At 55.0% G+C, this 17,575-nt stretch overlaps 1 protein-coding gene across 1 annotated transcript in view; it reads right to left on the reverse strand.

The window, feature by feature from the left end:
- Positions 1-1,860: 1,860 nt before the first annotated feature.
- Positions 1,861-17,575, reverse strand: part of CPAMD8 (C3 and PZP like alpha-2-macroglobulin domain containing 8) — a 95,741-nt gene continuing 80,026 nt past the window's right edge. Inside the window, exons 28-41 of the mRNA XM_007461103.1 lie at positions 14,827-14,983; positions 14,622-14,696; positions 11,103-11,268; positions 9,362-9,448; positions 9,134-9,270; positions 8,584-8,739; positions 8,409-8,471; positions 7,521-7,702; positions 5,674-5,761; positions 4,798-4,872; positions 4,003-4,108; positions 3,804-3,914; positions 2,297-2,506; positions 1,861-1,982 (exon numbers count right to left, since the gene is read on the reverse strand). Of these exons, the coding sequence (XP_007461165.1) occupies positions 1,861-1,982; positions 2,297-2,506; positions 3,804-3,914; positions 4,003-4,108; positions 4,798-4,872; positions 5,674-5,761; positions 7,521-7,702; positions 8,409-8,471; positions 8,584-8,739; positions 9,134-9,270; positions 9,362-9,448; positions 11,103-11,268; positions 14,622-14,696; positions 14,827-14,983 (1,735 nt within the window). The remainder of the gene's footprint in view (positions 1,983-2,296; positions 2,507-3,803; positions 3,915-4,002; positions 4,109-4,797; positions 4,873-5,673; positions 5,762-7,520; positions 7,703-8,408; positions 8,472-8,583; positions 8,740-9,133; positions 9,271-9,361; positions 9,449-11,102; positions 11,269-14,621; positions 14,697-14,826; positions 14,984-17,575) is intronic.

The following is a 17,575-nucleotide window of genomic DNA, read 5'->3' on the forward strand; positions in this document are numbered from 1 at the left end:
GGGGGGGCGGGGAGGCGGGGCGGAAATCGAGGTGGGTGTGGCTATAAACCTGCAGCTAAAGGGATCCTTGAGGTGATGGGCTGTCCTGTATCTTGACTGTGGTCATGATTACACAAATCTACACGTGGGGGAAAATTGCAGACTCAATTGCAAACGAGTGCATGTAAAAGTGGTGAAATAGGAGTAAGAGGGTAGATTGTATTGATGTCAATTTCCTGGTGTTACACTGTAACTTGAGTTCTAGGAGATGTTACCACTGGGGGGAACTGGATGAAGGGCACCTAAGATCTCTGTTATTTCTTCCAACTGCGTGTGAACCTATGGTACCTCAAATTTAGAAGTTTAATAAAAATCTCCCCCTGCAAAAGGAAAATAAAAGCAGACCTCTCTCAGAAGACACTGGACAGGGTGGGCAACAATTGGGCGACTTTAAAGTTATACATATGATAATTATTAGCATGAGAGATGGGAGGGGACAACACATGGACAGAAATGGCTTCAAAGTTGCTACATTTTGCTGAAAGTGGTTACAATACTCCCACCAAGTAGACTGTGAAAAATTTAAAGATGAATAGTCTTATCCCCAGAGTTACCACTAAAAAAATAATGCTAAAACAACAATAACTGAATCAAAATGCAATTCTAAAAGATATTCAAAAGAGGGCATGGAAGGAGAAACACAGGGGGGGCAAAACAAAATTAGTGCAACAGTAACCCTAAACCCAGCCCTATCAATAATTACATTATATGCATGTGAACTAAACCCAGTGCCCGGTGCAAGATGATGCACCCCTAAATCTCTGGGACTTTGGTTGGTGCTGGTGGAAAAACTTTCCTACTGGGTTTGCTGAGTGGGGATGTAAACCAGCCTTTGCCACCAGCGTGGAGTGGAGAGACCCTTGCCACCCAGGAAGGCAGGGCTCTGAGGCCCGCCAGTGCAGCCAGCCTCCAGGACCTGGCACTTACCTGAGCTGATAGATCAACCTGTTGTTTAAACCTCTTGAGTTGAGTTTGCTCAACCCAGAAGTTTTGCCTCGTCCAGGAAGTCTGCCCAGCAGCCCCTTCCCAGCCTCACCCCACAGGGCTCTCTGGTCTCCTGACCATTCCCTCCATCCTTCCTTCAGGGGAGACAAAGATTCTCTACCTAACCAAACTCCACCGGGGCTCCTCTGAGCTCTTTTTCACTTCGGTCTCAAATTCTAGGCTTCCATGTTCATCTCAGCACTGCCCAACTGTAGCAAGAATCTGCTAATATGTCAGTTTAGCCAGAAACCGCCCTCCATCGTACTGATCACCCTTGATATCTGATTGGGTTCCTGGTCCTCCACCATCCACCCCCTGCCCCCTGTAACGTCTCATCACCCTGGCCTACCTTCAGCAACAATCAGGTGCAGTCGGTTTAGCTAGAATATCCCCCCTTCACCCGTGATGTTTCCTCCTAGTAACTTTCCATCCACTGACTGCCACCCCCTGCTCCTTGGCTATAAATTCCCACTTTTTCTTCTTTTGTTATTAGGAGTCGGTTACAATCTCTATCCCCACTGCAAGACTCCATAATGCTCCCCCTTGAAAAATATATTCCTTGCGTCATGAATAATTTCTTCTTTAACAGGGGTCCCAGGCCCAGTGGGTCTCAGGGACAGGTCTGTCCTGGGGTCCAGTCCTTGGGAGGGCTCGCTAAGTTCACCCTACACATACAGGCTGCTCTTCTATGTGTGCTGGGTGGATGGGGGTCAAGGGAGAACAGATCCCCCACCTCATCCCCTGAAACCCTACAGCAGGCTGACCCCTCCATCAGTCACTCCCACTCCCTGCCAGGTTCCAGGGCCAGTGGAGGGAGGCTGGGGGCGGGCCCAGCTCTCACCTGTCCTCTGCTTCCCCGTCCAAGTCCGCCACCTCATGGCCGGCTGCCACGTGCCCGGCGTCCAGGGGACCCAGGTCATAGTCGTAGCTGTACAAAGCAGAGGCTGGTGTCGGCTGCTCTGGAAGGAAGGAGGACTGAGTCGTTAGGGAAGGCACTGGAGGGACAGGGTCTGGATGACCAGCAGCCCAGGGGGCCTGAGGGAAGGAGATCTGTGGCCCAGAGCAACGGACAGGAGGTGAGGTCACAAGGTGGGGAAGCGGACCCAGAAATCAGAGATGAGGAGACGCAGGAAAGCACAGAGGTGCGGTGGGGCTGGGGAGAGACTGACCAAGACTGAGGAGATGCAAAGGGACCCAGATGCATAGAGAAGATGGAGCGATACATTCTGGGACAAGGTGGGGTCCCCGAGGCGGGGCGTGGGTGGATCCTCACCAAGGGCGCAGCGGCCGGGGGGCACGGGTTCCAATCTCATGCGTCCGCGGCAGGCAGCCTCCTGGAGGTGGCAGGTGCTGGCATAGATGACGCCGTCGGAGCCACATACCGGGTCCCCGCTGGTGGTGCAGTCGCGAGCGCAGCCGCAGCGCGTGATCTTCGTGCCCTCCTCCGGGATGGCGGCGGGACCTCCCTCGCCGGGGGACCAGCCTGGCGGGCGAGGCGAAATGGGCAGGCCCCGGGAACTCCACCCCGCAACTTGATCCCTGCCTCCACCTGGGCCTGGAGTTGGGGAGAAGTCCCCGGGGTCCGGACCACACTCCACAGCGTGGAGACAGTTCCTAGGAAGCCCTGAGCCCTGACCTGGTAGAATTTCACCCAAGTGTTTGCCTAGTGTTTACCAAAATAAAATTTAAAAAGAAAACTTTTATGTTCCTTGCAGCTCTACTTACAATAGCCAGGACATGGAAGCAACCTAAGTGTCCATCGACAGATGAATGAATAAAGAAGATGTGGCACATATATATATAATGGAATATTATTCAGCCATAAAAAGAAACGGAAATTGAGTTATCTGTAGTGAGGTGAATGGACCTGGAGTCTGTCATACAGAGTGAAGTAAGTCAGAAAGAGAAGAACAAATACCATATGCTAACACACATATATGGAATCTAAAAAAAAAAAAAAAATTGATTCTGAAGAACCTAGGGGCAGGACAGGAAAAAAGACACAGACCTACTAGAGAATGGACTTGAGGATACAGGGAGGGGGAAGGGTAAGCTGGGACGAAGTGAGAGAGTGGCACGGACATATATACACTACCGAATGTAAAACGGATTACTAGTGGGAAGCAGCCACATAGCACAGGGAGATCAGCTCAGTGCTTTTGTGTCCACCTAGAGGGGTGGGATAGGGAGGGTGGGAGGGAGATGCAAGAGGGAGAGACATGGGGATATATGTACACGTACAGCTGATTCATTTTATTATATAGCAGAAACTAACACACCATTGTAAAGCAACTATATTCCAATAAAGATGTTAATAAATAAATAAGAAAAAGAAAACTTTTAAATTAAAACCAATCTAAACTCATTTCAAGAAGTCTGGAAAATAAAGGAAAAGGTCCCGAGGGACCCCTAGCCCGTCCTGCGTCCTTCTCTGTGGCCGATTGGGGCTCCCGGCCTGGGTCCCGACACCCTTTGGCTTGTGGGGAAGCGGAGGCAAGGGCTCTCCTTTGGGCCGCCCGCTTCTACACCCGCCCCCTCATCCCCCCCTAGGCCCCGCCCCTCCTCACTGCCCACCCCCCGCGCCCCGCTAAGCCCCGCCTCCTTCTCACTGCCTGCCCACTCTGCTCAACCCCAAGCCTCTCCGCTCAGGCAGCGCGCCCTTGACTGTGCCGGGTCCTCCTGCCTTTACCACGCCCTCCTCCCTTTACCACGCCCTCCTCTGCCGCGGGTGGGGTCGGGGTGGCGGGTGGTCGGAAGGGGCAATGGCCCCGCGCACTTACCGGGGCCCTGGGCCAAGGCACGCTCCACCTCGTTGCACGCAGGCCCCGCACACAGCTCCCGGGCGAGGGGACTGCGCGAGCTGACGTTGTAGAAGCGCGTGGCCTCGAAGGCTGCGGGACCGGGGAAGAAGGGTGACCACGTGATGGATGACAGGGTGAGGGACCGAGCTAGGGTTGTGGGTGTTGGGCGCGGACCTACCAGGCTCGTAGTAGTCGTACACGGAGATGGGCAGCGCCGACGTCCTGCCCACGACGTGCTGGCGGAGCGCCCGGAACCTCACGCACGTCAAACACCCGCTGGGGATCTGCGGGGGCAGCGGGCCGGGCTCAGGCTCGGCCGGGGCCACTAGGGCCAGAGACTGAGCTCCGGCCTCTGTGCTCTGTGACGCCGCAAAATGTGGGCCCAGAACTGGCTGATTTCCAGATGCCCAGGAGGCGTGAAACAGAAACGTGATCCCATTTTAATTTTGTGGGTCCTTCCATCCCACTTGGGAAAAACATCTCAGCTGGTCTTTCATCCCCCACTCCCCCCATGGTAGGTGCCCTCCCTCCTTGTGTGTGTGTGTGTGTGTGTGTGTGTATGTGTATGGACATTGACAAACTTGTGCCACCACTATCCATCTGCAGAATATTTCCATCACCTCAAAAGGAAACCCTATCCCCATTTGCACTCCCCATCCCCCCAACTCCTGGCAACCACCAATCTGCTTTCTGTCTCTTCACTCCGCATGTTTTTGAGGTTCAAACCATCACTGCTTCATTCCTTTTGATGGCTGAATACTATTCCATACCCCTCCCAACTTTCTGCACCAAAGCAAGCTGGCTAGGCAGGGCACAGGGCAGGCAGCCGTGCCAACTCCGCCTGAGTTGACTCTCCCAGTTTCTTTTTCTTGGTATGAGATCATTGCAGGAGCCACACCGGGCCGTGGCAGCTGTGCCCTCGCCAATGTGGCTGCCGTGGAAGCCTCCACCCACCACCCCCGGCCAGCAGTACCTCATCAAAGTAGAAGAGCACTCTGCGACCAGCTACCTCGTACCTCTTCAGTGCCGCGTGCTTGTCGAGGAGCAGCTGGCAGGGAAGCCAGAGAGGTCAGGGTCTGCCCGGCCCTTCAGACCCCAACGCTCTCTTCCTCCCCAATCTCCAGGGGCCCAAGGTGGGCTGGACCCGTGAAGCCCCAAGGCTCCGGAGGCTGAGGAGTTTGCCCACGGTCATCCAGCAAGTCCCCTTGGGCCAGGCCACGGCGTGGAGGTCAGCACCCAGGAGAGGGCATTCAAGGCTGGTTACCACTGTCCCGAGTTCCTGCTTCCCCTTCCCTGCCTGCAGTCTCCCTTGAGCGAGCCTCAGTCCCAGGCCGGGCCTCCCTGTGGCCCCCTAGGCGCCCACAGAGCCCCTCGTCCTTCGAAGGGCTGCTCCTGCCTCACCTGCACCATTCAATCCCCCTCCCCCAGGACAGGCCCTACTTTCCTGTCCCTCCCCACACTGCAGACATCCTCAGGTAAGGCTGCTCTGCCCACTTTGTGACCCTCTTCCCCTCGCGCCCCCCCAAAAGCGGGCCGGTCTCTCTTTAAGTTGAGGATGGTGGCAAATCTCTCCCTGGTATCCCAGATCATCCCTAAAGTGCAAGCAGGTTCGTTGAACTCTTCCTCTGCCACATGGATAAGAGCACAGGTGACCCACTGAATGACACCTACTGGGAAAGCTCCCACCCCTCCCCACCTGCCCCTCAGCAGATGGCCAGCCCCCAAACACCAACTTTGCCCAGAAAGACAAAAACAAAAACCCATTTTACGAAGGGCTGGGAATTTGCAACCTGGGCAGGGCCATCAGCCAGAGACCCGAGGCGAGCCCTGCCCACCAGTGCTATCTCACCTGCTCCAGGCTCTCAACGTCCGCCCGGAACCCTGATAGCAGGGGCACCTCCAGGACCGCCATGTTGGAGGAGCCTGTATGCAGCCACCTTCCAATGAGGGGAGAGAGAGGGAGGCCCTTGAACTCAAGCCCCGCAGTGGAATTCATGGACCCCTCTGTCCCCACAACCCCTGAGCCTGCCTGGCTGGCAGCCCATCTGCACAAACACCCTTGGCTGGGTCATTGGTCAGCCCATTTCACAGCTAAGACACTGAGAACATAAAGAAAAGGCCTTGCCTAGGGTTCTGGGCCTGACCCAGGTCTATCAACTCTGCGCTGTGTTTTGACCCGAACTCCATGCTGTGCCCTCAGTGTGGGAAGCTGCTCCATGGGGCCGAGGGAGTCCAGGCCACTGGGGGAGACCCGGTCACTCTCCAGTGCCAGCCCTCAGTTTCCCCTTCTGTGACATGGGGGGGGGGTAAATATGGCCTCTGGGGCTTGCTATGTGCCAGGCCCTCCCTGTGCTGGGTGCTGGTGACAGGGAGGCTGACATTGAGCGAGGAACCTGCAGACTGTGGCCCAAGGGGACGGGGTGGCCACAGCTCCTGGGGCAGGCAGGGGAGGCCTCCTGCAGGGGTGAGACCTGAGAGACGCTATATCCGGGTGGCACACAGTGGGGTTTTTTTCTTAACACATCTGAGGGAGAAACAGAGATGCCCCAGCAGGCCTGCCGGGACCAAACAGTTGGGCCAGTCCAGCTGCTTCTCGCTCCCCCGCCTGATTAGATGGTGATCACAGCCGTGCTTAGTGGAACCATCCTGAGTCTCACTGTGGAGCAGGAAACACAGCTGGAGGTTTGGGAAGCCACTCAGCCAGGGCTCCTAGGCTTGGACCAAGTTGGGCTTGTTCTTCAGAACTTCCTAAGATGGGGGCCTTGGACATGTGAGGGCTGAGGGTCAAGGTTAAAGAAGGTGTCTGGGCAGCTCTGATGGGCTTCAGGTGCCATAGCTTCCAACCACCTTTGGGGTCCCTCATCGTTGCCATGGTAATGAGCATCCTTTGTGGGCAGCTGCATGCATCCACCACCGAGGACCCTCTGTGGCCTGGTCCCAGGGTCACACCTGGGGCTGGTGGGTCACACAGGGGCCACAAACTGCCATCCCACCCAGCCCCACCTGTCACTGGGGTTTGCTGCACCCATTCAGAAGCACTTCCATTTCTTTCATTTCAAAAATCATTTGGAGTGTAAGCTTCTGATTGCAAAGGCATCCATTTCGAAGACATCCATCTTGAATAAAGATACTGGCAGCTGTATGACACAACTACTAACAAAACAACCAGGAGAGGAATCAGGCTGCCCCCAGCCACGAAGTTCCCTCTTTCAGGAAGCCCTGGGTAACCTGGATGACGGACCACTTGGATCACCCTGCCTTCCCCTTCCAGCACCCTAATTCCTGCTCTTAAATTTTAAATTCGCCAATAAAGAGTGAATCCACAAAAATGTAGGCAACCCCCACCTCGGACCCCAATATAGGCAGAACCTCAGGTCCGTGCCTACTCTCTGTCTCTCTACCTGTGACCTTGCTGTGTGACCCTCGGGAGGGTCATGTACCCTCCAGGACCTGTGAGTAAGAAATCTTGTTCTTCAAAGGTCCCTGATGGGTGTTGCTGAGGTGTGTCTTGTGATCAGACTAAGGACCACAAGGGCTGGTCCAGCCACAACTTTGGCTCGAGTTGGTGAAGTGTCTGTGGGGCTCCCACAAGTAGTACAGGCCCAGATGAATGCCCGAGGCGTTCTTAGCCGAGAGCGTCACTATATAAAATGCCGTCCAGGTGGCGATGCCAGCCAGCGGGGCAGGAGGCCTTACCTGGTGCACACCTCCAGGGTCACCGGGTACTCCTGCTGATGCTGGTCAGCTGCTGGGTCGTCATCGTCAGCCGAGGAGGCAGGCGCAGGGGGCCACCGCTCGGCCTCGGGCTCCTGGAGGTTGACAAGCAGCTGGAAGGACGGCTTGGCCACCGGGTCTGGCACGTTGTAGGTAACGTCGATCTGGGAGGGGGTGGGAGGACAGAGGCTGAGGGGACAGGGGCGTGGGGAGGGGAGAGGCAAGGGCAGGGCAAGGTGGGGGACAGCTGGAACGACGACAACGGTGACATCAACAACAGTTCTGGGCACTACGGTCATTCCATTTCGCCCTGATGGTGTAGGTACGACGATCACCCCATTTTTCCACATTTCAAGCCCAGGTCTGTCTGCCTCTCAGGCTCCCTCCCCTATCCACTGTGTTGTCTGGGCTCCCACTTTCCAGATGGAGAAGCTGAGAATGCGAGGGTCTCCTGGCAGACTTGCCCTCTGACCGCTGGCCAGAGCCTAGGAGGCCAGCCTGTCTCCACCCAGAGTGTGACTAAATCCTGAGCCTGGTGACCGAGGGGTCGTGGGGAGCGCCAGGCTGGGCATCTCCATTCAGGCCTTGGCAGGGAGAATGACAAGTCCCACCATGGGGGGTGAAGGGAGGGGTCTGCTTAAGGTCAGAGACCACCGGAACGGGGATCTGATGGAGTTTCTGGGGGGACTCCATCCTCAAGGGGACGGCATTTCCGTCCCAGAATGGATGGCATTTCAGGGGGCTGACAGGCTGCCCTGGGGTGGCTCTCACACACACATCCACCCCACTCAACCTGGCCCAACACTGAGCTCCCTCCCGCCCGCCCCTCCAGGGGTGCCCTGGAAGCGCCCCCTCTCCCCACAGCCTTACCTGCATCAAGCAGCAGCCTTCGCCCTTGGCGCTCACAAACAGCCCTGTGGGGAGGCTGGGGATCTGGGGAGAGAAGATGCCGTGGCTTCCCCCGCAGACACACGTGGACAGACAGGCAGCAGGGAGGGGCTGCCGTCGCTGCCCACCCCCCAACCCTGGTCCCGGGAGCACGCACCGCCGCCATCTGTAGAAGCTTCCGGTTGGCCCTGTGCAGCTCGAAGGTCTCCTGGTAGTCCAAGTTGGTGGAGGCCAGAGAGACGGTGAGGTTGATGCTGCCCGCGTAAGACAAGATGGCATACTCTGCCAAGGCCTGCAGAGCCACGCAGGTGTCCTAGGGACAGAGCAGGAGGCTGAGGTCAGCCCCAGGAGCAGGTCTGGCCCACACTGCGGGTGCCACGGACCCTCTCTGGATACCAGCGACCCGTGAGGCTGGAACAGAGCACTGGGTGTCCGGTGTAGATACCCACAGGGCTGGGGGCCCCAGGCAGCTGGGGACCATCTCCATGGAGGCAGGGGCTGGGTCCCTGTCCCAGAGCCAGGCACATCTGTCCCTTGGCCCCATCCTCCTGCCCTCTCTTGGACATCATGCCCCCAGGGGCTGCGGGTAAGGAGCCGTCCTGAGACTTGAAGCGGCCAGTGGCTTCCTACCTGGCTCTTGAGTCCCAAGCCTGGGCCACAGTAACCCCGCTCAGACCCGAGCCCCTCTTTCGGCCTCCCTGGCTCACCTGAGTGGAGGAGAAACCCCCAAGGGCATTCCGCTGCTGGGACAGCCACTGTACCACAGGCAGGGCAGTGGCCACATCTCCCAGGAGGGCGTAGGTCAGCAGGGCATAGGCTGTCACTTCCACCTCGGCCGAGACCACTGCAACGGAAGAGGCCGGCTGGGGCCCTTTTGACACTGGGGCCCGGGACCCGGTGCCCACAGCAGGCACCGCAGGTGGGGTGGCCAGTACCTGTCTGATAGACCCCGTCACTGAAGCTCAGGAACGCATCCTTGTCCACATCCCGGGAACCCGTCAGGCTCCAGTGGGTCACCCCATCTGTAAGGCCAGAACAGGTCAGGGGCCACAACCCCTGTTGGCACTCAGCCTGGCAACCCATGCTGAGTGTCAGCGCACGTGGTCTCAAGAAGAGACATCAGGGGGCTGGGCCCCAGGGCAAGAGGGTACCAGGGGAAGATGGCTGGGACAGGAAGGGTCTTGGGGCTACATCTCAGATCTGCAGCTACAGCGACAAACCCGGCCCCTCCTGCACCATTGGCAGACATCACCAATCCCTGGCTGCTTTTCTGTACCCCGGCAGACATCACTAATCAATGGCCTTCCTCCTGGCTGGAGCCCTGAGGCAGGCCCCAGTCTACCCAACCTGGGGACCAGGAAGCCACTCCCCACTTGCACGGGCTCCAAAGATTCTGAGCTCACGTGTGGTATAAAAAGCCCTCCAACCATTGAGAAATCAGCGCTCCCTGCCTCAGAGCTTGAGCAGTTAGTCCTAACTTGACACCGTCATCCAACTGGATGGTTTTAGAATTTTGCCTTTTTAAGTTTTTTGTTTGTCTTTTTTTTCTTCTTCTTAAGCAGTGAAAGCAATTCTTCAGGTGACATCTTAAGCAGAGAAGCTGGAGGGAATACCGGCGCAGCTCCTGGGAAAGCCCAGGGGCTGGGGGGAAGCAGACTGAGTTTGGGGACCTTCTGAGAAGTCACAGCTCAGTGACTGGGGCTCCCCAAACACAATGAGGAGTCATTTTGTAGATGGGGAGACTGACACTCCAAGATGGAAAAGGCTTTCCGAGGCTCACCCAGTGATGGGGGGCAGGGTGGGAGCCGGCTGCAGCCCTCCCCTGCCTCCCAGCACCCTGCCCAGGGATGGTTTCCAGGAAGCCTGGGGGATCCTCTACCGGGGATCTCCGAGCACTGTTTTCCCTGGTGGGGGCGGGGTGGCACCCCCTACTTCGTAGGGGAAGAAAATGATGCTCAAGCTCAAGCCACTTCATCAAATGAAGCCACTAGTAGATGCAATAATGAATGAGTAATAAATGAGTAAAAAAAACCAGTGAGGGGCTTCCCTGGTGGCGCAGTGGTTAAGAATCCGCCTGCCAATGAAGGGGGCACGGGTTCAAGCCCTGGGCCGCGGAGCAACTAAGCCCGTGAGCCACAACTACTGAAGCCCGCACACCTAGTGCCCATGCCCTGCAACGAGAAGTCCACACACCACAACAAAAAGTAGCCCCTGCTCACCACAACAAGAGAAAGCCTGTTAAGAATCCGCCTGCCAATGAAGGGGACACGGGTTCGATCCCTGGTCCAGGAGGATCCCACATGCCGCAGAGCAACTAAGCCCGTGCGCCACAACTACTGAGCCTGCATTCTAGAGCCCGCGAGCCACAACTACTGAGGTCCGTGCGCCTAGAGCCCGTGCTCTGCAACAAGGGAAGCCAGCGCAATGAGGAGCCGGTGCCCCGCAACGAAGAGTATCCCCCGCTCGCCGCAACTAGAGAAAGCCCGTGTGCAGCAACGAAGACCCAACGCAGCCAAAAGTAAAATAATTTAAAAAATAAATTTATATATAAAAAAAAAAAAGAGTGAGCAAAGGACGCCTCCTTAGTTCCATGCACGTGTTCATGAGCTGTTTACTGGGGCCCGCAGTGGGCTGGTCCCACACTGTGTCCGCTGGGTGGCAGGCAGGGGCACCTACCCTGGGTGATGGCCAGGCTGTGGAGCTTTCGCAGAGCGGCGGGGGCTGCAGGGCTGCGGAGCAGGGTCAGCGCGTAGGCGGTCAGGGCACTGCTGTAGGGGTCCATAGCCAGGGGCGCGCTGGACTCCAGGAAGTGCCTGGCTTTGGCAATGGCACCCCTCTCCTCCTGCGGGGCGCAGCGGGGGTGGGAATTGGAGCCCTGGGAGGCTGCTCTGCCTTCACCCCACCCACCACGCTCCCAAAGGTTCTCAGGACATGCCTGGGGCAAGCACTGGATGGCTTGCCGCCCCTCACTTTGTATCCTTCTGGTGCCCCACTGCCTGCAGCCTCAGCTTTCAAAGCCGCATTCCCTTTCTTTTATGTTGGTGCCATGTTTTCCAAATGAAGTCTGAGCACAACAAATCAATTCAGAGACACTCTGGGGGAAGCAGGCAGACCCCTGGCCGCCCCTCCCCGTCCCACTCTATCACTAGGCTGGCTTCTAAGACCCCCAGCTCAGTCCCACCTCATCCTCCAGGCCTCGCTTCAATTGTCACCTCCTCCAGGAAGCCCACCAACCCTCATCATGCTCCTGACCCACAGTGTGAGCGGCTGCAGGACAGAAACCAAGTCCATTGCCCAGTGATGGGCTTAGTTCAGAGAAGCTGCCCAATAATATAGGCTAAATGGAAAAAGGAGTGATTCAAAGCATTCGGGAATTTAGCAAATGAGCAATGGTGCTCCTGTGGGCACCGGTGGAGCCATGGAGTTAAGATAACTCTGCTTTGGTGATTGTTAAGATTGCAGAAAGAATGCTCTCCCAAAGCTTTCCATCTTTAGATCAGGATAAAGCATGGGAACCGCCCTTACGGCATGTCGTTAAGACGTACCATCTCCCTCCCGGGGCATGTATCAGGGATGACAGAGCAAACTAACTGGACCCCAAGCCTGAGCCACATAAGCCCAGAGCCTGGGGTGGGGGTGGCTGGACGCTTTTGCAGAGGTAGCACTGATGTCCTAATAAGAAGAGAGGACGAACAGACACAGAGAGAAGGCCGTGGAAAGACAGGCAGAGATTGGAGTGATGCAGTCACAAGCCAAGGAATGCTGGGAGTTCCCAGAAGGTGAAAGAGGCTGGGAAGCATCCTCCCCTAGACCTCCAGAGGAGCCATGGCCCTGCCCACACACTGACTTCAGACCTTGGCCTCCAAAACTGTGAGAGAATAAACTCCCGTTGTTTAAAGCCACTGTTTGTGATACTTTGTTACAAATGCCACAGGACACAAGTCCAGGGGCCTTTATTCAGCCTAAGGCACAGGGGCCTTCACATTCTTGAAGTGTTTCAGGAAGAAACACTTGGTTCAGCTCTAGAAAAATCTGATAAGGTCAGAATGACCTGAATGTCGATTTTACCAAAACAAAAAGCAGAACCAGGGGATGGAGGAGAGGCCCACCTTGGGAACGCCAAGGAGCCTGGGCTCCGCAGTCTCAGGTGCAGGCAGGGAGGAGGCACCCACGAGGCCTGCATCCCCGCAATCCCTTGGTCCCGGGCCAAGTTGGTTGGTCTTCCTAGAGGCAGGGTGTATGAGTCTGCTGGGGCTGCGTAACAAAGTACCACAAATTGGGTGGCTTAAAAAAGTAGAAATTTCTTGTCTCGTGGATCTGGAGGCCAGAAGTCCAATATCAACGTGTTAACAGGGCTGGTTCCTTCTGAGGGCCGTGAGGAAAGGATCTGTTCCAGGCCTCTCTCTTGGCTTGTAGCTAGCCATCTTCTCCCTTTATCTTCACATAATCTTCCCTCTGTGCTGGTCTCTGTGTCCTAATGTCCCCCTTTTCCAAGGATGCCAGTCATAGTGGATTAGTACCCACCCTAAAGGCTACATTTCAATGTGACTACCTCTTTAAAGGCCCTGTCTCTAAATACAATCACATTCTGAAGTCTTGGGGCTGTTATGTACTGAATGTCTGTGCCTCTCCACCCACCCCCCACAAATGTATATGTTAAAGCCCTAACCTCCAATATGACGGTGTTAGGAAGGGGTGCCTTTGGGAGGTGATTAGGTTTAGATGAGGCCAAGAGGGTGGAGCCTCTATAATCAATGAGGCTGCTTATAAGAAGACAAAGAGACACCAGAGTGATCTCTCTCTCAATCTCTCCCCCAACCCCATCCCACCTCTCTCCATGATCACGCACCAGGAAAAGGCCACGTGAGGACACGGAAAGAAGATGGCTGTCTACAAACCAGGAAGAGACCCCTCATTAAGAACTGAATCAGAGGGGCTTCCCTGGTGGCGCAGTGGTTGGGAGTCCGCCTGCCAATGCAGGGGACACGGGTTCGTGCCCTGGTCAGGGAAGATCTCACATGCCGTAGAGCGGCTGGGTCCGTGAGCCACAGCTACTGAGCCTCGCGTCTGGAGCCTGTGCTCCACAACGGGAGAGGCCGCCACAGTGAGAGGCCCGAGCACCGCGATGAAGAGTGGCCCCCGCTCGCCGCAACTGGAGAAAGCCCTCGCACAGAAACGAAGACCCAACACAGCCAAAAATAAAATATAAAATAAATAAATTAATTTTTTTTAAAAAAGAACTGAATCAGAAAAAAAAAAAAAAAAGAACTAAATTGGCCAGAACCTTGACCTTGGACTTTCCAGTCTCTAGAACTCTAAGAAATAAATGTCTGTTGTTGAAGTCCCTCACTCTGTGGTATTTTGTGATGGCAGCCTGAGTTGACTAAGATGGGGGTTGGGATTTCAGGATATGAACTTGGGGGGCTACACAATTCAGCACCTTAACACAGGGCAAGCAAGGGGCTCTCTGGGCAAAGCGTGTGGGATGTGGAGGGTCTTAGGTCACACCAAAGCCTAGACACAGTCAAATCAGGATTGTGAGGCTGAAAATTCTGAGAAGTGCCACAATTCACAATTCATCACCAGAGGATTTAGAATTGACACAGGTGTCAGAAATGGTGGAGTCCCTACCCCAGCGGCTGAGATCCGTCTAAGCTCTCACTGCAGGGGACATGCCACACCCATCTGGGACAGCCTCACAGAAGTGATGATGGCCCTTGAGTTCCTTGGGACGTCTAAGCCCTGCTGGGTCTAGTACCGTCCCTGAAGGTTCTAGACTCTTCCCTGCAAAAGCATTCATGAGTCCAACATTTTGTATAGGGCTCCCTGAAGCCAGCCCATGGGTCACTGGCCAGGAACCTGATTGGGCCCCAAATGATTCTCCGATTGGGCCTGGGGGCTGTGGACAGTCCTGGGAGGGCTCGTACTCAGGATACAGCCACCCCTACCCCACTCTCCCACACGCATGTCCCCCGTGATTACTGCTGGAATCTCTCACACCTTTGCTCAGGCCACAAGAAGTTGGATGTTCTGTGACCATTGAAAAGCATCAAAAAGTCTCACTAACGAGCAGAAGGGGGGGCAGCAAGGAATAAACAGAAGCTGAAGATGGCCAGAAGATGGCCAACCTGGCCTGCAGGGCAAAACTGTCCACTCACTCCTCCAGCCCGGCATCTCCGGGCCCCCTGCGCTTACCTCCGAGGCCAGGCCCATCTCCAGGAGCGCTGCCACCACGTAGGCTGTCAGCGGCACTGTGCCATGGATCCCACCCTGTAAGAGGATTTGTAGGTTTCATCCCAAGCCAGAGGGGACAGCCCCCTGCCCCCACTGGGTCCAGACAACACCGGGGAGCAGCCAGGGCAAGGCCAATACCCCAGGAGGAGGCTGGGAGGCTGCCAACCTGGATGTCCTTGTTCAGAATCCTGCCCACCGCCGGGAAGGAGCCGTCTGCCCGCTGCTGCTGGACAATCCAGCCCTTGGCGGCTGCCAGCTCCTGAGGGTCAATGAAGATAAAGCTGCGCGCCTGGGCGAAGGACTTCAGGACAAAGGCTGTGAGCCTGAAACAGGATGAGGTGGGGGCTGGGAGAGCCATGGGCTGGGGAGTTGCAAAACAGAGTCACCTCCCATGTGCCCCACCAGGGACTGTGGCATGCTCCCCACATCATCCAAGACTCTGCTTCCTACTCTGCAAGACAGGAGGGTCCAGCCTGCCCTCGTAGGGCTGTTGTGAGCACTTGATAGAAGTGTGTGGGCACCCAGCAGGACCTGATGATGGAGCCCAGCCTCCCTGTTTGCTCCCTGCCACCCCAGGAGCACCCGGGTCTGCTCCTTGCCTGGCACTCAAGGCCTTTTTGTGAGCTGGTCCAGTCCCACCACCACCCCCCGACCCCCACCACGTGCAGAAGACCTTCCTTGTTGTTCCTCCATAACCACTCCCCAAGAGATCCCAGGTCTTGCTGAGAGATCCCAGGAAAAACCAGCAACCAGGTACACTGGACACTTGGGCTCCTCTATAGCCCTAGCCAGCCACAGCCATGGGCCTTCCGGTCCCCAGACCTGCAAATGGCTTTGGAATGGGCACATGAGGTGATGCTGGGAGCAACTGCAGCCATTTTGCCACCACGAGGACAGCAGCCGCTGTGCCAAGGATGGCCACAGGGACCAAGGGAAAGAACCAGGAACCCCAGTGGATTGTGGGGCTGCCAGACTGGCCAATCCTGGAGCCTCCCCAGCTCTATGGTGTGAGGAGATGTTCAGAATTGCTTTTTCAGCCCGTTTTCTTTTGTTTGAAGCTGAAAATATCCCACCAACCCACTAGCTTCAGTTACTCAGTTACCCAGGCCCTGGGCGCACCATGCTCCTACCTCCCTTCTTTACAGGATGAAGTCTTACTTGTCTCTCAGTGTTCACCCCAGGGGTCCCTCCCCAGAGGAAGCCTCCCAGACACCTCCACTCTGTGATGGACATGCTGCCTCTGGACCCCGAGACCCTCCCTCTGTGTCATTGCTTTCTATCTGTATCTCTGCAGCCTGCCCCTTGTCCACCCCATCCCCCAGCCCAACTGTTGCTAGTGCACCCTGAATGGGAGACGATGAAGCTGGAAAATGAAAGAATGAAAAAATGAATTCAGGAGAACCACCATATGGAAACCAGGGAGCCAAGAGGGACAAGCAGCAGAATTATTAGCAGGGGAAACACCCCAACTCAGGATGAAAGAGTAATCCATCCTTTTCAAAATCAAGTGGCTCCCCCACCTGACACACATCAGGATGGCTACTATAAAACAAAAACCAAACAACACAGAAAACAACACGTGTCAATGAAGATGCAGAGAAATTGGAACCCTTGTGCACTGCTGGTGGGAATGGACAATGGTACAGCCCCTGTGGAAAACAACATGGCAGTTCCTAAAAAAATTGAACATAGAATTATCATATGATCCAGCAATTCCACTTCTGGGTATATACCCCAAAGAAATGAAAGCAGAGTCTTAAAGAGATATCTGTGCACCCGTATTTGTAGCAGCATTACTCACAATGGCCAAACTATGGAAGCAGCCCCTTGTCCACTGACAGACGAATGGACAAGCAAAATGTGGTATTGAGGTAGGATGTAGATGGGCCCCTGGGCTGAGTGGCTGGTGTTTGTCAAGCTGAGTAAATTGAAGCTTGTTTCCCCCTGATATTTCAACGGAAAAGTTAATGGCAGGAGCAGAGGAGAGCTGAGCTCTGCTGGAGTAAAAAGATAAGATGACCACATCTTTCATTCTTGAGGTCAAGGAGACCTCCCCAACTGCCCATGCACAAAAAAGCTCCTTTGGGGATGAAAAATGGAGGGAGCACTAACCCATAATCTCTGTTCTGTCAATCTCCCAGAGACCCCCCTTACTGGAATACATTTTGGCTAAAAGATGCACGCGCATATCAGGCAGGACCCTGGGTCAGGTCAGATGTGGAAAACCAAAAAAGATGATTGGTGAGAGGAAAACAAAAACCTGGAAAAACTGCCCCCATATAAGTGATTTAAATCCTCTCTCTGGTGTACTCCTCGTTAGGGAGGATGCCCGCACTCTTCTCTGGGTGTGTATTTCTGCTTTACAAAGTCTCTTTGTGGAATTCTCTCTCTAAAGAAGACAAGGACCAAGGTCCGCTCACCTGCCGACACCAGTATACCCATACAATGGAATATCATTCAGCCTTGAAAAGGAAAGAAACTCTGCAAAGTGCTATAACATGGACGAACATTGAGGACATTATGCTGAGTGGAATAGGCCAATCACAAAAGACACTGTATGATTCCACTTATATGAGGCACTTAAGAGTAGTCAGAATCATAGAGACAGAAAGTAGGATGGTGGTTGCCAGGGGCTGGGGGGAAGGGAGAATGGGGAGTTAGCATTTAATAAGTATAGAGTTTCAGATTTACAAGATGAAAAGAGTTATGGGGATGGACGGTGGTGTTGGCTGCTCAACAGTATGAATGTACTTAATACCACTGAACTGTATACTTAAAAATAGTTAAGACAGTAAATTTTCTGTCATTTAATAGTTAAAAAAACAAAAAGAAAATCAAGTGGCTCCAAGCTCTGTTTCTGTGAATCACCAAAACCTGAAATATTAACCTTACAATGTACCCCAAACCCAGGAGTC

This window comes from Lipotes vexillifer, unplaced genomic scaffold (genome assembly GCF_000442215.2).
Source record: "Lipotes vexillifer unplaced genomic scaffold, Lipotes_vexillifer_v1.1 scaffold469, whole genome shotgun sequence".
NCBI lineage: Eukaryota > Metazoa > Chordata > Mammalia > Artiodactyla > Lipotidae > Lipotes > Lipotes vexillifer.